Source organism: Gadus macrocephalus, chromosome 12, assembly GCF_031168955.1.
Source record: "Gadus macrocephalus chromosome 12, ASM3116895v1".
In the NCBI taxonomy this organism is placed as follows: domain Eukaryota; kingdom Metazoa; phylum Chordata; class Actinopteri; order Gadiformes; family Gadidae; genus Gadus; species Gadus macrocephalus.
In genome coordinates, this window is record NC_082393.1 from 17,144,649 (window position 1) to 17,162,679 (window position 18,031).

At 43.4% G+C, this 18,031-nt stretch overlaps 1 protein-coding gene across 1 annotated transcript in view; it reads left to right on the forward strand.

The window, feature by feature from the left end:
- LOC132468475 (cadherin-2-like) overlaps positions 1-18,031 on the forward strand; it is an 87,945-nt gene that overhangs the window by 42,359 nt on the left and 27,555 nt on the right. Inside the window, exon 11 of the mRNA XM_060066197.1 lies at positions 840-982. Coding sequence (XP_059922180.1) covers positions 840-982 — 143 coding nt within the window. The remainder of the gene's footprint in view (positions 1-839; positions 983-18,031) is intronic.

An 18,031-nucleotide genomic window follows, 5' to 3' on the forward strand; every position in this document is an offset into this window, starting at 1 on the left:
TATGCTGTACAGTAATATACAAATGATGCGTTTGAAAAACGAGAGCAGAAGTCTAAACTAGTCAACGTATCACAGGGACATGTTTACACAAAGTTTGCTCGCGCTAACACTCGCGCTGGGACCATGGGTCCTTCCCCCTCCAAACGGAAACTGGCAGGCTGTGCAGCGAGCGCAATGCACTGTGGTAGTTGGAGGATTTCATACTTTTGAGCCAGAGAGACACTTTTTGCCTTTTCTCAGGATAGGATGAACTGATTTCAAGGTTTTCTTTGCACATTTATAATACATAGAATTATTTACCTCATATTACCTTCATATCTCCACCGGTGAAGTATCCCTTTAACAAGAGAGGTGTTAAATCTTAATAAGATTGAACATTTCCCTTATTAAAGACATGTTCAGTCTCATTATGACCAAACTGGTGGGTCTTAATGATATTCGACATCTCTTTAACAAGAGAGACTTGGCTTTAATTCAATTTCCATTGACTGACTGACTTTGATGTTTATGGCGGACATGCCACGCGGCTCTAATCATTGATCAGAGATTCTTCTTTTCAACTAAATGTGGTGAGCTTGTGCAAATACTGGAGAAGCTCAGAACCATTGATTCAAAAGGTCTTTCCATTGTTGTCTTTTTTAATTGTTTTAAAGTCGGGCAGCACATGTTCTATCATGAATGATATGTGATCACCATATACATGAAGGTCATTGATTATTTCACTTGCCTGTACGTTTTATTAGTTATGAATAACATTGGAGAGATACGTTCAAGGCGCTTGTCCTCTGGCTGTACACATGGTGTGTTTTGTGAAGTGGTCTAACGGTTCTAACACACAGGTACACTAAGCTGTTCGACCCGGCCAACTGGCTGGAGATAGACAACCTCAACGGGAGGATTACCACCCGGGCAGTACTGGACAGAGAGTCGCCCTACGTCAAGAACAACCTCTACAACGTCACCTTCATGGCCAGCGACAACGGTAGCCGCCCAACACTCAACACTCACACAAACCCGACTTTGGTACCATTTCCAGAGTGCAGTGCATTGGCAGCTCTGTTGTAGCCTGCCAAGAACCCGAAGCTGGGTTTGTTTCACTGTTGTTCTTGACTTGATCTGCTGCTCACCCCGTGTTTGGTGATGTAGTCGCGTGCATCGGCATTGATTAAACAGAGAGAAGCCAGACTCAGAGGGCCGGTAGATGCAATGCGCTGACCTCCACTAGTGCAGGCTTCTACACTGTGACAGGGTGAAGTGAGGGAAGGGAAAGGCTTTGTCCTGCATATAGCGGAGTAGAGTAATTGCAATCCATTCCAGACAATTCTCTTATCAAATGTTTTTATCACTGAGGAGGAGATTTCTCGGCAGAGCTTGCTCTCGTGGATTACCCTCAATTGGTTCTTCATAGATAGATAGATGGAAAAGTACTTTTATTTTCCCTGTGGGGAAATCAATTTGTTGCAGCACCAAGACGGGCCAAGGAAATACAATCAACTCACAGTAGAAAATAGAAACCCAGCGCACATAGTTAGAACCACCCACTAAACATTGGACGTTGGATAGACGTGCAGATCATGTCTATATCTGGTCCGTCGGTCCATGACCAATTCTGGACATCTATTTTACATCCAAACTAGGTCCACTATTTGGATGTCAAACCATGACCCAACTTGGATGTCATATTGACGTTCAACATTTCACCTTTGAACTGGGTAAATTTTTTGGAAGTCATTCGGACACCTATGACAGGTGTAGGAAATGTATACATGATCCCACTACATTTTTACTTTTATTTTCCCCGTGGGGAAATCACTTTGTAAGTGTGGATTTATCTGTTTATTTTTTTAATCTGTCGTCAGAGTGACGTCTTCTCTGTGTCATTATTGATCGTCAAATTTCGGTCCACTGAAGGGGTTGTTTTGTAACGCCGGACGACGTCTTTTTTTCGACGTCTACAAAACTCTAATGTTGACGTCCGTGGGGTCTCCGTGTAAGGGCTATTTATAGTCCAAATGTGACATTGGAATGACGTCTTTTCGGCGTCAAATTTGGGTCCACTGAAGGGGTTATTTGGTAACGCCAGGCGACGTCTTTTTTTTTTCGTGTACCGAACGTCAAATGTTGACGTCCATGGGACCTCCGAAAAGTGGATTTTCAACGGTCAGTTAGGCTACAGATCTTGTTATAACGATAATTGAATTGGGGTGACTTATTATAAGTAACTTATTAATATTGCACCACTTCCTTTAGGGCTTCGGCCTCCTAATTGATCAATGTAGTATAATTGAATGCCCTCTTTCATATGTATGATACTACCACCACTGGGACGTGGCAACAATTCTCCAAATCCATATGGGGGGGGGGGGGGGGGGGGGGGGGGTGCTTGTGGACAGTAGGGGTGTACACTAGACATAAATAGGAAGCACACTCAGGAGGAGGAATGACCTCTCCCACATATTTAATTAATTGTTTCAAATAACCCTGCCTCATTAAATCAATGAGCTTGGTGTTTTGCTTTCAAGAATAGGTAATAGACTGTGACACCATGAAATCCGTCCATGCGCGTCTCTCAGAGTAACGTAACAAGCCAACAGACAAAGATTAAAAAAAATATATTAAATAAGTAACTTATTAATTACGGTACTTTTGAAGGAAACCTTGGAATATCTGTCTGTTTCCTAACCAGCGGACCCTAGTTTACGACAAAAACAACACAATTGACGGCACCTCCGTTGCCGCGTGGTTTTTGGAGCCATGTAAGGAGCAGAGGGGGTGGTGGATAGCAACCACCATAGCAACCATGACAGTCAATTGACGTGGACTTAGCCCCATTGAAAAGAATAGGACATGTCATGATTAGAGCTGTTATTATAATGTATTTTCCGCGGTGGACCAACGTAGTTATACTACATCCTGTGAGACTGGATTTAAGGGACGTGGTTAGTTTCAGTTTTTGAGGGGGTCTGCTGCAAAAATCGTTTGTTGTTTTGACCAATCCATAACTAGTGCGTGCACTGCGCCGCCCTTCTGAAGTCGAAAAAAATCTCCTGATTGAAATTTATTGATTTAATTACATATTAAAATATAGGCTATATATTATATTTAAATATGAATATAACATTATTTAGTTATAATATTATAAGTAGACCATGTAGCTTTTATTCAATAGCAAGATCTGTTAGTGTGCCCTGCGCAGCCCGCTCCCCCCTTCTGAAGTCCAAAAGAATCACCAATCACCACCAATGATTGAAATGCATTGGTTTAATATTAAATTAATTAAATATTAAAATATAGATTATATATAAATATAGAATTATTTTGTTATAATATTATAAGTAGACCATGTAGCTTTTATTCAATTATCGTTATAAGAAGATCTGTATGCTAGAGCATGCATTGCGCAGCCCGCCCCCCCTTCTTAAGCCGAAAAGAATCACCCGATTGAAATGCATTGGTTTAATATTAAATTAATTAAATATTAAAAATATAGATTATATATCCGATATAAATATACAATTATTTAGTTATAATATTATAAGTAGACCATGTAGCTTTTATTAAATTATCGTTATAACAAGATCTGTATAGAGTGTGCACTGCGCAGCCCGCCCCCCCTTCTGAAGTCGAAAAAAATCACAGATTGAAATGCATTGGTTTAATATTGAATTAATTAAATATTAAAATATACATTATATATAACTATAAAATTATTTAGTTATAATATTATAAGTAGACATGTAGCTTTCATTCAATTATCGTTATAACAAGATCTGTAGCCTATCTGCACTTCCACCAATGTGTAGGCCAAAGTGTGGTTCCGGTATACCAGACAATATAAAAACATTGATAAACGATGTAAAAAATAAGGTTATGGGCCGAATTCGGTTAAAATTCAGCCTCGGCTGGCCCACAACGAAATCGTCTTATTCCCTCGTTTCACGCTTTAATTTAATTATATTTAAATTATAATGACCATGGAGCCTTTATTTTCTTGCCTTTATCATTACATCCTTTCTCATTATATCGATATGAATTCTCGAAACACTGATATATATATATAGGGTTAACATCGGAGAACGCTCTCATTCAGAATGCATTGGTTTACACGGATATTATTATTTATTTGTTCATTTATTTATTTTATTTATTTATTCAAAATTGCAAAAATTGAAATATTGACAAATATATAACTAGAGGATGCACTGTACTATCTGCACACAACCCTTCTGGAGCCTCTCTCTCTCTCTCTCTCTCTCTCTCTCTCTCTCTGTCTCTCTCTGTCTCCCTCTCTCTCTCTGTCTCCCTCTCTCTCTCTGTCTCCCTCTCTCTCTCTCTCTCTCTCTCTCTCTCTCTCTCTCTCTCTCTCGTTTCATTTTGTGGAGCACTTTAATTGTTTGAGAAACGTTTCAGTTTTTGAGGAAGTCTGCTTAAAAAAATTGGAAATATTGACATATATATAACTAGAGGGTGCACTGTCTGCGCACCACCCTTCTGAAGCCTCTCTCTCTCTCTCTCTCTCTCTCTCTCTCTCTCTCTCTCTCTCTCTCTCTCTCTCTCTCTCTCTCTCTCTCTCTCGTTTCGTTTTGTGGAGCACATTAATTGTCTGAGAAATGCGCGTTCTGTGGAGCACGTTTGTTTCAGTTTTTGAGGAGGTCTGCTTAAAAAATGAAATATTGACATATAAATAACTACAGGGTTCACTGTACTATCTGGGCACACCCCTTCTGAAGCCTCTCGCTCTCCCTCCCTCTCTCTTTCTCTCTCTCTCTCTCGTTTCGTTCTGTGGAGCACGATAATTGTCTGAGAAACGCGCACGTTCGTTTCAGTTTTTGAGGAGGTCTGCTTAAAAAATCGGAAATATAGACATATATATAACTAGAGTGTGCACTGTACTGTCTGCGCACAATCTCTCTCTCTTTCTCGTCTGATAAACGCTCCCATTCAAAATGCATTGGTTTACATTTCGTTCTGTGTAGCACGGAAACATCAGAGGAACGCTCCCATTCAGAATGCATTGGTTTACATTTCGTTCTGTGTAGCACGAAGAAAGTCTGACCATCGTGCTCTGGGACACGATTCAATAGATTAACATTTGTGCGCATGAACACGAAATCGCGTGATACCGGGTTGGTGTGTGTGTGTGTGTGTGTGTTCATGTGAGTGTGCACTGGTATGTGGCCTACTGGTTAAGGAGTTGGACCAGTAACCGGAAGGGGGCCGGTTGGAATTCGTCCAGTGCACAAAAAATGTGGATGGGTGGTTTCCACATGTGTGCATGTGTTCACCGGTTTCCGGATGGGTCAAAAGCAGTCGACTGATAGGGAGGGAGCGAGAGAGAGACAATGATCGGTCCATCTCATTTATCCGACGCTGCAATTAAATGAACCGTTTCTCTTTTTCCGACGGAAACAACCATAAACATATAAATAAAATAAATAAATTATAGAAATAGTAGTTGCCACAGTTACCTCGAAAAAGTAATCTGATTACTGATTACTAGTTACTCCTTAAAATAGTAACTTAGTTACTTTACTGATTACTTGATTTTAAAAGTAACTAAGTAAGATTACAAGTTACTTTATTAGATACATTTAGCTGCGAAAACACCCCCTGCCGCCTCGAAATAAAAAATTACAACCGGTTTTGCCAAAACTAACTTTTTGCCCCCCCCCCCTCAACAATTCTGCGCATGGGGCTGGTAGGGGGAATTCGGGGGGGGGCATCTTGTATACAGGGCCCAGAATTTGGTGCTACGGCCCTGGTGTGCACACACTGACACACGGCTTTCAACCGCTTTCGCCAACTTTTAATGCGTTGACAAAATATCAGTTCAATATCAGACAAAATATAGTTCTCTGGCGATAATGTAGAGGCTCCCACGCGCTAATTCCGCCGCTAATAACAACTGGTGGCGCGGACTCTGGAGAGTCAAGTTCGACACTCGCCTCTGATAGATTGAAGTCTTTGGAGACGTTTACGTCCCCCGCTAGGAGAAGGGGTGGCAACATAAAACCAGATGTCGTTGGTTAACTTAAAGTTGTTTATTTAACCCGGAGCTTGGAGTAATCAATTAAACACTAACAGAGGAGGCAAAACTACAAAAGGAAAAGGACCATTGGGTGCTGTCCAAATCAAAGAAATGAATGTCACCAAAGAGAAGCTCCCAAAATACACGTGCGCCTAGTGTTTCTTAACAAAGGTGTAAGTGCGTGTCGGTTTTCGATAACCTCTAACAACCTTACCCTGGCCCAGTTCCCTGGTTGCTAACAAGAGCCTCAATCAAGTAACAAACTAAGCATTTGAAGACCTAAATGGCAAGCTGTAAATCTGAGTAAAGCTGCCGCGAATGTTGAGCCCGCCCATATTTTGTCTTCCTGGATCCTCGGCTTTCCGATGCAGCAACCAATCACGTCCGGGGAAAGGCACATCAAAACTAACATAATTGTAAACCAATCTCATGCATGGAAAAACACATGGTCATTTGCATGGCCATCGACAAACGGAGGGTTTAATCTGATTACTTGTTTGGAAATAGTAACGCGTTAGATTACTCGTTACTGAAAAAAGTGGTCCGAGGCTAGTAACGCGTTACTAAGTAACGCGTTACTGGCATCCCTGTATAAAAGTGACATTTAAAATTAGTCTAAATTTGATGCTGAAAAGACGTCCAAAAACGACCACATTTGGACTATAAATAGCCCTTACACAGAGGCAAGGCAACTTTATTTATGTAGCACTTTTCATACACAAGGCAGACTCAAAGTGCTTCACATATAAACATTGTCATACAATAAAATAAAATAATAGATAAGTAAAAGAAAACATATGCAAATAAATAGGTAGAATAGAAAGTTAAAAAGGCATTTTTGTATTAAAATAGAAAATAAAGTTTAGAAAAAGTTTAAAAAAATAAATAATAATAATAATATTAGAAAGTGCAATATATTTAAGATTTAGCAGAAAACTAAAGCAAACATGAAAGTCTTCAGTCTTGTTTTAAAGGTGCTCAGAGTTGGGGCAAGTCTTAAATCCTCTGGGAGTTTATTCCAGCAATTTGTTGCAGAGTAACTAAATCCTGCTTTGCCATGTTTCGTGTTTACTCTGGGGATAATTAACAGATTGGTCTCAGAGGATCTTAGTGGTCTAGAAGACTTATGTAGTGGAAGCATATCCGTTAAATATTTTGGGCCTAAACCATGTAGGGATTTATAGGTTAGCAACATGATTTTAAAATCAATTCTCTGACCTACAGGAAGCCAATGTAACGATTTCAGAATTGGTGTAATATGTTCACATTTTTTGGTCTTTGTTAGAACTCTAGCAGCAGCATTCTGAACAAGCTGAAGCTTCCTCAGAGTTTGTTTTGGGAGAACTGGAAGGAGACCATTGCAGTAATCAAGCTTACTAGTGATAAAGGCATGTACAAGTTTTTGTAAGTCTTCGGTGGACATGAGCCCTCTAAGTCTTGCTACATTTTTAAGGTGATAATATGCAGATTTTGCAACTGATTTGATGTGACTGTCGAAATGTAAATCTGAATCCATGATAACCCCTAGATTTCTGGCTTTGATTGAGGTTTTCAGGGACAGAGAGTGAAGGTGTTGGGTTACTTTAAGCCTTTCCGTTTTAGAACCAAATACAATTATCTCTGTTTTGTCCTCATTTAGTTGAAGGAAATTTCGGCACATACATTCTTTCACTTGCTCAATGCACTGGCACAGCAGATCTATGGGCCGATAGTCATTTGGTGATAGCGATTGTTACGTTCCTATACGGACAAACGTGAGATTTTGCGCAGCTGCGCTGTTCTGCATTCCTTTCCTCCTATAGGCTGGTTGTTCCCGCCGCGGCCTGACGTCGCCTATAAAGACCGCCCAGCCCAGACTGCAAGGGGGGGGATTCGTTCCTGGTCCCGCACGCTTACTGTTTTTCTCCGTCGTGATACAAGGAAGTCACCGATCGTTCATGTGTGAACTAGTTTCTCTTGTGTTAGTAATTTGCGGTCCAGTGCCGTCCTTTTCCCATGTGGGAACATTATTGCTTTTTACTTCACTTTATACGTTGTTGGTTGGAGATGGTTGTTTTCACGTTTTAGGTTAGGTTGGAGCAGAGTAGATATAGGTCCCGACTAATTCACATTCCCTTTTACTTTCTGAGTAGGACAAGTTGGGTCCCCCAGAGTTAGGGTTAGGTAGGGTTTTCTTTCTGTTTTATTATCTTTCCTTTCGTTGATTTAATAACCGTCCCGCCATGTACAAGGCAGCGTCTACAAAATAAAACGTCTGTTTTCAACGTAAGTCCTGACTTTCAGGTTGTGTTACTCGGTCCGGGGTGTGACCCAAAGTGTGGTTCGTAACATAATGGGGGCTCGTAGCCGGTCTTTGAACCATTTGTGAGTTTTGAACGATCCGATTTTCCTGTGGTGAAAATCTTTTGTGGTGGTCGCACTGTGCATTGTGCACATTTAGTGTGCTGTGGTCACCCTTTGTTTGAACTATGCGGTAGTTCTGGGCTTTTCACACATTAGTTTTTCCCTGTTAGCGATCAGGTTTTTTTTTTCCTCACAGTTATGTTTGATTTACACGCGTTTACCCTCGCTCCTATGGAGGAGGCTCTATTTTCAATTACGCGTGATGACCTTGTTACGGTTGCTGGCCACTACAAGTTCCAAGTCAGTGGTAGCCCTTCCAAGGCCGAGCTCCATGAGGGGCTCATCAATCACCTGCGGTGCCGTGGGGTGTTTGGGAAAGTGCCTGTGGACGAACCTACGTCACCTACACGAGGTAAAGTTCAGCCCCTTTCCCCTAGTGAAGTTTCAGTGGAGTTAAAACGTCTGCAGTTGAGAGAAATGGAACTTGAGTGGGAGCGAGAGAAAAATATTAGGGATAGAGAGCACGAGTTACGTCTGAAGGAACTCGAATTTAATCAAGCTTTACGGCTTAAAGAAATGGATCTCCAGGCTCGTGAGGCTGATATCCACTCTAAGTCGGGACAATTCGACGTTACCCGTAATATCCGTGTCATTCCACCTTTTCGTGAGGATGAGGTTGACAAATTCTTTGCGCATTTCGAGCGGGTAGCTATGACCCTGAAATGGCCTAGGGAGGTTTGGACCATGACGATCCAGTGCGTTTTTAAAGGGAAGGCGCAGGAGGCTTACTCTGCGCTGCCTCTTGAAGATGCAGCGGACTATGAGAAGGTCAAGCAGGCTGTTCTGCGTATGTATTCCCTGGTGCCAGAGGCGTATCGGCAGAAGTTCCGCGGCTATCAAAAACCGGAGGCCCTCTCGTACGTAGAGTTCGTTCGAGAGAAGGAAATGCTCTGCGATCGCTGGTTAAACTCGCAGGGAGTGACAACCTTCCAAGCCCTTCGGGATCTTATTATTCTGGAGGACTTTAAGAATTGTCTGCCAACATCAGTCGCAACTCATATTAGTGAGCATAAGGAGGTTACGCCGGTTGGTGCAGCGGTGCTCGCTGACGAGTATGTGCTTACGCACAAGCGTCTCCCCTCTGCTTCTAAACCTCCACCAAACATTTCCAGCCATCCAACTGTGTTAAGGACTACGAAACAAGCCGTGCCTGATTCTTCCCACTTTTCACCTCGTGCGTCGGTATTTAAACCTACCAGCCCGACTTGCGGTTATTGTAAAAAGCGGGGTCACGTTGTTTCGGAGTGCTTTAAATTGAGGAACAAGAACAGGGCAGCTTTGCTTAACACATAGGTCGGATTGTGTGTAGCTAAACCGCCTCTTTCTCAGGAAGACCCCGATGGTGGAAATCCCTGTTTTGCGCCTTTCATAATGGACGGTTTTGTGTCCCTACCCGGTGACCCTAGTGTGCGCGTACCGATTAAGATCTTGCGTGATACTGGGGCTTCACAAAGCTTCATGCTAGAAAATGTGTTGCCTTTCTGCGACATGACGTCTACCGGCTGCAGCGTTCTTGTGCGTGGTTTTGAAATGGGTTTCGTTAATGTCCCTCTGCATGAGATTTCCCTCCAATCGGACTTGGTTACTGGCACCGTTACCGTGGGTATACGTCCCTCTCTGCCTATCGCAAATGTAGCCATGCTACTCGGTAACGATGTCTGTGGTGGCAAAGTTTTACCTGGCCCTATCGTGTCTCATGTATCCCCGAAAACATTAACATGTGATGACCTTTCCGTTAATTTCCCTGAGGTTTTCGCATCTAGCGTCGTTACGCGTGCCATGGCGAGAGACGTTAAAGCGACTGCTATTCAGGAGCAACGCAATGCGATTATCGATCTTAGCGATTCCTTTATGGCTCGACCCTCACTCATTCACGATAGTGTTGTCACTCAGACTGCTGAGTCACTGTCGTCCCATGCTGCTGTTCCTGAACTGTCTGTGGACCGAGATCTGCTTAGCAAGGAACAGAGAAATTACCCCTCTCTTGCGACGCTCTTTTCTGAAGTTATGTCCGATGAGGACATTGAGCAGTCGCCTCATGGCTATTTCCTTAGAGATGGAGTCTTAATGCGCAAGTGGAGGCCTCTTACGGCCTCAGCGCAAGATGAGTGGAGAGTTCTGTATCAGATCGTTATCCCTCCGTCCTTCCGTGATGAAGTTCTGAGTCTCGCTCATGACCATCACTTCGCGGGTCATCTCGGCGTAAATAAAACAACTGACCGAATTTTACGCCATTTCTTCTGGCCAGGTCTTAAACGAGACGTAGTTAGATATTGTAAAACATGTCATCCGTGCCAAATCACAGGTAAACCTAATCAGGTCATTCCAGCTGCGCCGTTGCAACCAATTCCTGTTGCGTCGGAGCCTTTCGAGCACGTAATTCTGGACTGTGTCGGCCAGTTGCCTAAAACGAAATCTGGTAACCAGTGGTTGTTGACCATCATGTGTAGTCCAACCCGTTTTCCCGAGGCAATTCCACTGCGTAGAATCACGGCTCCGGTCATCATCAAGGCCCTGCTGTGTTTTTTTTCCCTCTTCTGTCTCCCGAAGACCGTCCAGACGGACCGTGGCACTAACTTCATGTCCCATGTGTTTGCTGAGGCTATGCGACAGCTCTCCATCAAACACGTAAAATCCAGCGCCTATCACCCCCAAAGCCAAGGCGCACTCGAGAGATTCCACCTAACGCTCAAGAATATGTTAAAGACGTTCTGCCTCGAGTTCGAGCGTGATTGGGATGAGGGGGTACCGCTCGCTCTTTTTGCCTTGCTTGAGGTAGTGCAGGAGAGTCTGGGGTTTAGTCCTGCAGAGCTTGTTTTCGGACACACTGTTCGCGGGCCACTGAAGCTGCTAAAAGAGTCGTGGCTGTCGGAGACGAAAACGTACGACGGTCTCTCTGATTACGTTTCGAAAATGCGCTCCCGGCTCGGTCGTGCTTGCCAGTTGGCCAGAGCAAATCTGGGCGCCTGCCAACAGCGAATGAAGAGGAGATACGATGAGAAGTCGGTCTCTCGTACTTTCCAACCTGGTGATGAGGTGCTTGTGTTAATACCTTTAATGGGCTCTGCTCTGCAGGCCCGCTACAGCGGTCCTTATCGCATCGAACGACGTGTAGGTGATCTCAACTACGTACTCTCTACTCCTGATCGCAGGAGAAAGACGACTTTATGTCATGTAAATCGTTTGGAGTCGTACCGTGGTCGTGAGGGAAGCTCAGCAGCTCCCGAATTAGAATCTCTGCGCTGCGCTGAAGCCGTTGCGTCGCTCGGGGTCGCTTCCATGTTGGAAGACGAGGGTCGCCTTCCGTCAGTGGAAGTTATTGAAGGGAGAATGAAGAATTCTCAGGTCCTCAATGACCTTAATTCATTTTTTGTAGGTTTGAGTGAATCACAACGTGACGATTTAATTTTTCTGTTTAACGAAAATAAGGATCTGTTTCCCGATGTGCCACGCCAGACGACTGCGGCGGTACATGACATCGATGTTGGTTCCTCTGACCCAATTAAACAGCATCCCTATCGCGCTAATCCTCAAAAAAGGGTTTTGTTGCATGGCGAGGTGAAGTTCATGAAGGATCACGGCATTGCTGAAGCAAGTTGTAGCCCATGGAGCTCGCCGTGCTTGCTGGTGCCCAAGAACGATGGCTCAGTGCGGTTTTGTACCGATTTCCGAAAGGTAAATGCCGTTACAAAACCCGATAGTTTCCCGTTGCCCCGCATTGATGATTGTGTTGACCGCCTTGGCTCTGCTGTGTTTGTAAGCAAAATTGATTTACTTAAGGGCAGATTCCCTTGTCACCCCGTGCTAAGGAAATCTCAGCTTTTGTGACGCCAGACAGCTTCCTTCAGTACACGGTAATGCCCTTCGGACTCCGCAATGCCCCGGCAACATTTCAGAGGCTCATCAACGGTGTCCTCGAGGGCGTACCCAACTGCGAGGCCTATGTAGACGACCTGCTGATTTACAGCCCCACCTGGCCTGCACATCTTGCACACCTTTCCACTGTGTTCCGCAGGCTCTCTGACGCGAACCTCACGGTCAACCTCGCTAAATGCGAGTTCGGTCAGGCTACGGTCACCTATCTGGGGAAAGTCGTGGGTCGTGGGCAAGTGCGCCCTGTCCTGTCCAAGGTCGAGGCCATCCTGGACTACCCTCCTCCTACCACTCGTCGTGAACTGCGCCGTTTTCTCGGCATGGTAGGCTATTACCGTTCTTTCTGTAAGAACTTTTCTGCAGTTGCCTCTCCCCTCACTGACTTGCTCAGCCCGAAGGTGGTTTTCAAGTGGACTCCACGGAGTCAAGGCGCCTTCGAGTCTGTTAAGGCTTTGTTGACCACTGCGCCCGTTCTTTCCGCTCCTAACTTTAATTTGCCTTTTTCTATCGCTGTCGATGCCAGTGATTTGGGAGCAGGAGCTGTTCTCATGCAGCAGGACGAGGAAGGGTTTGAACATCCCGTGTGTTTCTTTTCGCGAAAGTTTAATTTACACCAGCGTGCTTACTCTACGATAGAGAAGGAAGCCCTTGCGCTCGTGTTGGCCGTCCAACATTTCGAGGTATATGTTGGGGGTGCTGTACGTCCTGTGCTGGTCTTCACTGACCACAACCCTCTGGTCTTCCTTGACCGCATGCGCAACAACAATCAGCGTTTAATGCGGTGGAGTTTGATTCTGCAGGGGCACAACCTCGAGATTAGACGCATTAGAGGGCGCGATAATGTGGTGGCAGATGCCCTGTCTAGGGTTTAGCATCTGGATTAGTGTAAATAAATTGTTTGTTAAGATGTTTAAAAAAAAAAAAAAAAAAAAAATGTTATGTACATTTGTGCATATTTGTATTTTTGTAAATATTTAGCTTGATTTTACAAACTTAACCCCCAATTTATTTTCTTAAGGGTGGGGGTGTTATGTTCCTATACGGACAAACGTGAGATTTTGCGCAGCTGCGCTCGGGGATTCATTCCTGGTCCCGTACGCTTACTGTTTTTCTCCGTCGCGATACAAGGAAGTCACCGATCGTTCATGTGTGAACTAGTTTCTCTTGTGTTAGTAATTTGCGGTCCAGTGCCGTCCTTTTCCCATGTGGGAACATTATTGCTTTTTACTTCACTTTATACGTTGTTGGTTGGAGATGGTTGTTTTCACGTTTTAGGTTAGGTTGGAGCAGAGTAGATATAGGTCCCGACTAATTCACATTCCCTTTTACTTTCTGAGTAGGACAAGTTGGGTCCCCCAGAGTTAGGGTTAGGTAGGGTTTTCTTTCTGTTTTATTATCTTTCCTTTCGTTGATTTAATAACCGTCCCGCCATGTACAAGGCAGCGTCTACAAAATAAAACGTCTGTTTTCAACGTAAGTCCTGACTTTCAGGTTGTGTTACTCGGTCCGGGGTGTGACCCAAAGTGTGGTTCGTAACAGCGATACATAGATTTGCGTGTCATCAGCATAACAATGATGGTCAATATTGTTATTTTGCATGATTTGCCCAAGTGGGAGCATGTAAATGTTAAATAAAGAGGGTCCTAAGATCGAACCTTGTGGGGCTCCACACGTCACGTTGGTTGATTCCGATACAAAGTCGCCAATGGAAACAAAGTAGTTCCTATTTTGTAGGTAGGACCTAAACCAATTTAAGACAGTGCCTGAAAGCCCCACCCAGTTTTCTAACCTGTCCAGAAGTAATGTATGGTCTACAGTGTTGAATGCAGCACTGAGGTCAAGTAGCATTAGTATTGAGGTTTTGCCAGAGTCTGTGTTAAGACGGATGTCGTTTCTAACTTTAATAAGGGCGGTCTCAGTGCTGTGCAGGGGTCGAAATCCTGATAGGAAGGTGTCATAGCAACCAGTTGATGCCAGGAAGTGATTAAGTTGCTGGAGGACAACTTTCTCAATGATTTTACTTATGAAGGGTCGATTTGATTTTGGTCTGTAGTTGTTAATAATAGAGGCATCTAGGCTCTGCTTTTTTAAAAGGGGTTTAATAGCAGTTTTCAAAGCTTTTGGGAAATTGCCTGACTGGAGAGAGTTGTTAACTATCTGCAATATGTCTACTGCTAGGCAGTCGAAAACATTCTTAAAGAGGTTGGTAGGTAAAGTATCAAGGCAACAGGTGAATGGCTTTAGTTGTGTCACAGTTTCCACAAGATTTTGAGAGTCTATAACATTAAAGCATGCCATCCTTGCCGCGTTACTTTTGCCTGAACAGGGTGGTAGTCCAACATTTTTGTTTGAAGTGGAGATATTGATGGCTTCTCTGATGCCTTCAATTTTATCAGTATAAAAAGCTGCAAACTCATTGCATTTCTGCGTGGAATGGAGATCAGGTGGCATTTGTGTTGGGGGGTTGGTCAGTCTGTCAACAGTTGCACACAGGGTTTTTGCATTATTAGTGTTGGTTTTAATGATATTGGAGAAAAATGTTTCTCCAGCATTTTTTAAGTCTAAATTGTAGGCACGGAGGCTCTCTTTATAGATATCATGGTGAATATGAAGTTTTGTTTTACGCCAGATGCGTTCAACCTTCCTGCATTCTTTTTTCTCTGCTGTTACAGAAGCAGCTTTTCTCCAGGGTGCCTTTTGCTTTCCAGAAATCGTTTTAACCTTATAAGGTGCAATGACATCTATGACTTTCAAATTTTTCAAATTAAAGTCTTCTACAAGATCATCAGCAGAACATTGGTTGAGAGGTGGTAGCAAGGAGATGGCCTTTTTAAAAAGTATATTAGAATCTTCATTGATATACCGTTTTTTGACTATTTGATTTTGTCTGTATGTCGGGAATAAAAGATATGTTAAAGAAAACACAAAAGTGGTCAGACAAGGAAGGATCAGTCACAGAGAGTTCAGAAACATTGAGGCCCTTTTTGATAACCAGGTATAGAGTGTGCCCCTTACAATGAGTAGTTCACATGTTGAGACAGTTCAAATGTGTCCAAAATGTCAAAAAGTTTTTTTGCACACTTGTCATTCAAATCATCAGTATGAAAATTGAAGTCACCAGTTATAACTAGACAGTCAAATTCTGTGGAGATGCCAGACAATAATTCTGTGAAGTCATCGAAAAAATTTGCAGAATATGTTGGTGGCCTGTAAATAATTAATAGGAGAACTCTGGGGGAGCATTTCAATACAGCACTAAGGTATTCGAATGATGGAAAATCACCAAATAACATCTGTTTCCCCTGAAATACATTTTTAAATACAGCAGCAACCCCTCCACCTATTTTTCCAGATCTACATGCATCAAAAAAGTCATAGTTGGGAGGAGCTGTCTCTATCAGAACGGTTGCACTATTATTTTGTTCCAGCCATGTTTCAGTTAAAAACATAAAATCCAGTTTAGAAGTGGTAATAAAACCATTAACTAAAATTTCTTTGTTATTAAGAGACCTCACATTAAGTAGAGCCATCCAGATGGTGTTGTTGATAGGCTTTAAGGTTGTTTTTGGTTTGGAGGCAATAGATTTAGTTAGATTTGTGAGGTTAGCAGTGTGTTTCCCTTTGTTTACTCTCTTAGTGGTTACAGCATGAATGCAAAAGTTGCCCTGTTTTGACGTAGGCAACCTTGGGTTCAGCAGATTATGTGAAACTTCCTTTATCCTGTGTCTACGGCTGAACCCTTTTTTGTCTCAGTAATACTCAGGACTACTATCAGTACAGGGGGGGCGCTGGGGCGCCATCCTCTTGGGTGTTATCAGCCTGTGGCCATGACCTGGCGATGCTATCATTGACACAGATGCAAGTTTGATGCCAACATATTCCAGTTTCTTAAATTCAGCTGGAAAATCGCAAAGGGAGGAGTCATTGGGGCTGGAGTTGTTGTTGTGGATATGGGAGAGATGAGGCTGGACGTCATCGTCGATGGGGGAATGCAGAGGAGGGGGGTGGGCGTTCCTCGCCAAGCCAGCATCAGCGATGGGGGAAGGCACAGTGTTGATGGCGTCAGGCGGGCTGTTGTCTCTCTTCAAGGTCTGTGGGCTGTCTGCTATCTGTGTGTCAGATAGTGGCAGAGTAGATGTGTGGGGGAGGCTGTAGTCTCGCTTCTTCTCAACCTGTGCTCTGACTGTGGCCTGTGCGTCAGACCATGGAGATTTGTGGGAAAGCGAGAAGAGAAGATTGTCCCTTAACAGTTTTGAGCCTAACCTGTTTGGGTGTAGGCCATCTGCTCTGAAAAGATATTTGCGCCCCCAGAATAAGTTGAAATTGTCAATAAAGCCCCTTCCTCTTTCATTGCAGACTCTGGAAAGCCATGTATTCAGTGCAAGTAGACGACTGAATCTGTTTATTCCCCTGTCAACTGCTGGTATGGGTCCACTGATGAATGACTTAATGTGTATTTTGTCCTGTGTATCCAATAGATCAGTGTAATCCCTCTTCAGAAGTTCTGACGGTTCTCTTTGAATATCATTAAATCCTGCATGCACAATAATCTGTGAGATTTTGGGGTTTTCCAACATGATTGTGGCTAGTTTCTGGTTGATATCACTAACCATTCCATATGAGAAGTTGCATGTTTTGATCTTCTTACCGGTTATATCCTTGATGGTTGAGTCTCCTATAATCAGAGTGTCTGGTTCATCTGCTTTCTGTGAGATGGGCCCTTGTTGGCTTGAGGTGACGGTGGCAGACGCATTCGCAGCCCGCCTCCGTGGCGAGGTCCGAAGGGCGTCAACATTAGACGTTCGGTAGACGTCGCCTGGCGTTAAATATCAACCCCTTCAGTAGACCGTTATTTGACATCCAATAATGACAAAGAAAAGATGTCGCTCAGACGACACATTGCGCAGTGGGCATGCAAAGTGTCTTGTGAGCACGAGAAAGTAGGCCTATTAAATGTTGTCGACTCAGTCACCTATTGCATCACTTCCTTTAGGGCTTCGGGCTCCTAATTGATCATTGTGGTATAATTGAATGCCCTCTTTCATATATATGATACCTCCACCACTGGGACGTGGCAGCAATTCTCCAAATCCATAAGGTGAGGGGGGGGGGGGGTGATGCTTGTGGACAGTAGGGTTGTACACTAGACATAAATAGGAAGCAAACTCAGGAGAAGGAATGACCTCTCATAAATATTTATTTAATAAATTGTTTCAAATAACCCTGCCTCGTTAAATCAATGAGCTTGGTGTTTTGCTTTCAAAAATAGGTTATAGAAGAAGTCTAAACTGCACAAAATAAAAACATCAAAGCTGCCTTTTAAGGATACCTTGGAATATCTGTCTATTTTTTAACCATCGGACCCTAGTTTACGACAAAAACAACACAATGGACGGCAGCTCCTTTGCCGCGTGGTTTTTAGAACCATGTAAGGATTAGAGGGGGCGGTCGATAGCAACCACCATAGCAACCATGACGGTCAAGTGACTGGATGCAGCCCCGTTGAAAAAAATAGAATACCACTCTACACACTCAGGAGATTAATGATATTTAAATTATTATGAACATGAAGTCTTTATTTGCATGGGTTTACATTTCGTTCTGTGTAGCATGGAAAAATCAGAGAAACACTCCCTTTCAGAATGCATTGGTTTACATTTCGTTCTTTGGAGCACAGATATTTTTATTTATTTATTTATTTTCAGTTTTTGAGGAGGTGCTTCAAAG